At 43.4% G+C, this 5098-nt stretch overlaps 1 protein-coding gene across 1 annotated transcript; it reads right to left on the reverse strand.

Moving 5' to 3' along the window:
* Positions 1 to 216: 216 nt before the first annotated feature.
* prdm14 (PR domain containing 14) lies at positions 217 to 4137 on the reverse strand (the record flags this gene model as incomplete). Its single annotated transcript, XM_079181110.1, has 8 exons — positions 217 to 386; positions 680 to 899; positions 1715 to 1816; positions 2246 to 2448; positions 2537 to 2807; positions 2923 to 3083; positions 3195 to 3248; positions 3510 to 4137. 8 exons carry the CDS (start codon positions 4135 to 4137, stop codon positions 217 to 219), a joined length of 1809 nt encoding a protein of 602 aa, XP_079037236.1.
* Positions 4138 to 5098: the final 961 nt, after the last annotated feature.

Below are 5098 nucleotides of genomic sequence, written 5' to 3' on the forward strand. Positions count from 1 at the left end.
TTAACATATTATAAATAGATTAGATTTAAATTATTTAAATAGGGCTCCTATGGAACATTTTTCTTTCTTAAACAGCATTTACATAAAGAAAAACGACGAGATCCTACCTATCTCTTGTGGTATTACTGTATAGATGCAGTCTTTTGTGATACTTTTATGATAGTACACACAATTAGAATGGTTTTCTTTGTCCGGATTTACTCAGTACAGTCTGGCTCAGTTCCAGGGCCGATACTCTGGATTTAAAGCTGTTAACCCCGTGTAAGGAAAGTTTTGTCCGGTGTTCTTCTGTACGTTTGGATTGTCCTTGGCTGGGTGCACGGAGCCCTTCTGTAATCCACTTCCTGGAGAAGGAGGAAGAATTGTGCTGTCCAAGATCTGCCTGTCTGCAGAGTGAGAAAATAGCTCAATAAAACAACCACGTTTGAAGGAGGATGCTGTGCAAAATGTTCCTTTTGTAGCCTAATATATATTCATCCGTATTTGACAATAAACACAAAAATATACTTGTAAAATATAGGCGAAGAAAACTCTTAATATTCGATTGTTTAAATATGTTGTGTTCTTTTTTAATGCGTTTCTAAAATCACATTAGATAACCAACGAATTATATCCAGATAATAAAAGGCAACAAAGAGACTGCCTAATATTTATTGTGATGGCAAAAACAATTCCTTACTTTTATGATTTTTCATGTGATATTTAAATTCCTGCTCGTCTTGGAAAGAAGCTCCGCACAGGTCGCAGGGAAGGGGCTTGTCCTTGGCGTGGGTCCGCCTCACGTGGCTGTCATGGGCGGCGTGAGAAGCGAAGGCCTTCCCGCAGTACTTGCACTTGAAGGGCCGCTCTCCGGAGTGCTGGCGGATGTGTGTTCGCAGAATGCTGGAAGCAGTGAAGGCCTGCACGAGAGGAAAGCGAAATAAAACAGATAAGCTCTGGTATTTGATCCATAGTTGCACCACTTGTGTTTCTATTTCAATAAATGCTATTTGAGCTCATTAAGCTCATTAAGCTCATTTGGGTTCAAGTGTCATCTCTGGCAATTGTATTTTATTGTTGAATTAATTTATGTACAATTATTGATAAAAACAAATGAATCAGACATTTTTATTTCCAACGAATCCTAGCTCTTATGAAAGCTGTTACCCTCTAGTCTCGAGGCATATTGCTTAACTTGTCCAGATAAGGAGAAAGGGGATAAACAAAAACTAGTGTATCCGAGTGCATAAAAAAAAGGGGAGGATATCGAGAAGAAAGGACAAAAAAACTTCTGTTCATTCCAGGGCCGTAAATTAAAAGTAGAATCTCAGCAGACAAAAGGGTGGGTGTACATCTGGCGATAATTAGCATGTAAGTGTCTCCGTGGAGCGTGCCCGTCGAGAGCAACAATGATGAGGGGCTCGCGCCAAATGCACCATGAAACGAGGAGGCACTAAATGGATCCAAACTGCGGGCTGTAGGTTTTAAAAGACGCGTAGAAGAAGAGGAGTGAGGAGGAGGAGAGCAAGAAGGCCCGACGGTCGTGTATTTAAGAGAAATACTTCCATTAAGTCTCGGCCGGAAACCAGGAGATGTGTGACTCTTCTGTTCAGCATCAACAATGTAACTTTTTTTTGTCAAAATGAAATTCAAATTCTATTTCGTATTATGAAGTTTCAGTTTTAAAAGATTGTGGTCAAATCTATTATGAAATGAAAACAAAAGGGCCTCTTACCTTATTGCAGTAGACGCACTTGTATGGCCGTTCTCCAGAGTGCACACGCATGTGTTTGTTGAGACTGGACGACTGAGAGAAACTCTTTCCGCACACTGAGCACTGCGGATCAGACATAACAAACACAACATAAAACATCAGTATGAGTTAAAGTGATTGAGTCATATAAATTAGTCATGTCTTTCTATTTGGAAGGTAAATTGACTTAAACTCATACTTTTTTCTCCTGGAAGAATTAATCTACCTTTATTGTGTTCTTTAAAAAATAGAGTGTTGGGGGCTTCAATTGCTTTTTTAATAACTTATTTTCTTGATATATAGTTTAGATTATTTAGGCTAAAAGGTTACCACCAACTAAAGGTCTTACAATAATTTGCCTTTTTAAGAGGCCCCAATAAAAAACCCCGACGCATCCGTTTCTAAGTGACGCTGTGGGGAGCTGTTCTTTCAGCACCACATAAACCTTTGCGCGCACCTGTCGACTTTACTGCGCGACGCCATGACGTAATGGTCGCACGTGTTTCAGTATACCTTATGAGGCCTGTGCTTTTCGTGAACGTGTAAGATGTGGATCCTTAATCTGTCCCTCTTCTCGAAAGATCTGGTGCAGAGGTGACAGGGGAACTTCCTGTCGCCCTGGTCCACGCAGCGCGTGTACTTCAGATGTTTATCTCTGTAGTACTTGTACGCAAACACCTTGCCGCATCTGTCACACTTGAAACCCTCATCGGTATCTGGTGAAATAAATGATAGAATGTTTAGTGGTAAAACTATAGAGGAGTGGATCAGAGAGTCAAACCAACAGACGGTTAGGATTCTCACCTTCGGGTGGGGGGACCGCACCGTTGTCCTCTCTGGGGTCCTTCAGGGTGAGAGGGATGCCGAGGAACTGCATGTAGCAGTCTCCGTACCACACCAGCAGCTCCTGACCCGGGCGGATCTCTTTGCAGGCCTCGTAGAAGATCTGACCCTGGACCTGCACAGCAATCAGGTTCTGCTCCTCTGGGAAACGAGCACACTTCACCGAAGACATCCAGTTCCCCGAGCCTCCCCTGCCATCAACAAAGTGACTCAACCGGCCGTTTTCAAACACCTGAAGGGAAAAAAACAAGTTCTACATTAGATAGGAGTAAAAAACGATCTGATTCTTTTCCTGATAGGCTAGACCGGATTTGGAACTATTTTGGAGCATTTGTAACGCATTATACCTCCCACATGAGAGTGTTGTCATCGTATGTTTTAATCTCGCTGGTATTGACCAGTTTCCCTTGGAAAGGTCCGAAGCGCGTGCCTTGAGGGATGCTGCTTTTGTCTGTGAAGACTCCACAGTGTGACACGTTTCCCCACGCTGCCTGGACGACGGTTAACCCTGCAACACAAGCGTCCAGAACAGAGTCAAATCTCAGCCGCGCCTTTTGTCAAATCAGATATACACACAATTAACGAATTGATGTATGTAATGAAAGTTGGCGAGTCTTACCGTCTGGAAGGTCAAGTGTTTCTTTGTCCAGTGGACGAATGTGAGAGTTAGAAACTGAAATTGAAACAAACACAAATGAGCGAATGGGTGATACAAAAATCAATGGGTTAATTAATCCAATTTCTGGAGGAACTAGAGAAGTTGATAACTAACTGAATATTATTATTTGTTAAAAGTGATGAGCATTATTAGTCCGTATAGTCAGCAGACAGAGGTTTTTGGGTCATTTCTAGCCAAACCAAGGCCAAACTATCCCGTTTTATCGTCTCATTTGAAACTAAATGAACATCCAACAAGTTAAAGCAGAAGTCTCACCTGACTTTTCGGGCAGGGCCAGTCCTGATATGGCGTGACCCACGGTGCGCTCCTGGCTGCCGGAGTAACCGTAGAGCACCATGAACAAGTCCTCCTCGCTAAAGTTGAAAGACGCGCGCGCTTTTTCTGGCGACTGGAGGCGAAACAAACCGTCTTTAGGCGGCGAGATGGCGGAAGAGGAGGCGCAGGACGACCTCTCGCTGGACGGGCTGCTGAAGTCCGAGGACAGCGGACCGGCGGCGTGCTCGGTCACCACAGCGGCCAACTCCTCCGGTTTGGAGTACAGCGGGTGTCCGGGCAACATCTGGTTCAGGTAAGGGATGCCGGAGGCGCTCAACATGTGCTCGTGCAGGACCGAGGCGTGGTGGTGGTGGAACGGTGGCGCTCCGCCGCGCAGGTTGAGCGGCAGGTTCGCCTGTGCGTCCGACACCAGACGACCGAGCGACTTGAGCGGGTGGAGGAGGCTGTGAGTCCGCGGGAAGAAGTCCACGTAGTGGTGGTGGTGGTGGTGGGGCCCGGGGAGAGGGGCCGGGTAGAAGCCTCGAGCGGGACTGCCCTTCAGCATGACGGCTTGGAAGCAGGTCTTGTCCTTCAGCACTACGGGGATGCTGGACAGGGACACCGACATGACAGCACCGAGGGGGGAGGGCGACGGTTCGAAAGGAGATGTGAATCCTTCAGTGGGGGAGAGAAGAAAGAAGAGGGGGTGGGAGAGGAAGCGAGGGAGAGTTATAAAAGTTTAATGCAAGAAAAGGTTGACCACCTTAATTGATTTTTTTTTTAATTTGAGTAAGCCTTTAATTTACAAATCCAACAAATGATAGCTAACATACTGATCTTAATGTGGTAATGTTTATTAATGTTGATTCACAATTTTATTGAATCTACAACATCCAGAATTTCAGTTTTACAATTAAACCCGAAGAAATAAATGTGGACACCGTCAGACAAAACATTTTTGAACAAATCTATTGCTTAATAATTAAAAAGCAGTCCACGGTGAAATTGGACAGCCGAGTTTGCACTATTTCGAGCTGTGGGGACACGCACCAGAGCTGATGAGCGGCGTTAAACGACCGGCGAAAATAAGGTGTTTTCATTTTTAGGAACCGTTTACCAATCAGCCAGTAAATAGAGAGACAAATCAGGGTCATGACACTAATTAAAGAACAGTCAGCCAGAGCAGAGGTCAACATTAATGAAGCATTTTATAGACCTTACAATTACTGTCAGTGCGGGGAAAAAAGAGATATCAGAAGGGGAAATGTTGGAGCAATATTTGCTTAAGGAAATTATTATAATCAAGAAAAAGAAAAGGAAAATGTTTAAATAAACAGAAAAGAAATTAAAGACAATGAAAACAGAAATGTGATTATCTTAATCCTGTATTATTTTTTAAAGAACATACCTCACATATAATAATAAGTCACAAATAACTCAGTCAGTACCACATACCGTAATTTTCTATATAAAGGTGCAGCAATTTAATCTAAATTGGAAAAAAAGAAGCTTACCGTGTTAAATAAATTACAGATGTTTCACAGTGAAGTTGTCTCCGCCATGTCCAGTATTAAAGGTGTATCAATTCA

Source organism: Pholis gunnellus, assembly GCF_910591455.1.
Source record: "Pholis gunnellus genome assembly, chromosome: 20".
Taxonomy (NCBI): Eukaryota; Metazoa; Chordata; class Actinopteri; order Perciformes; family Pholidae; genus Pholis; species Pholis gunnellus.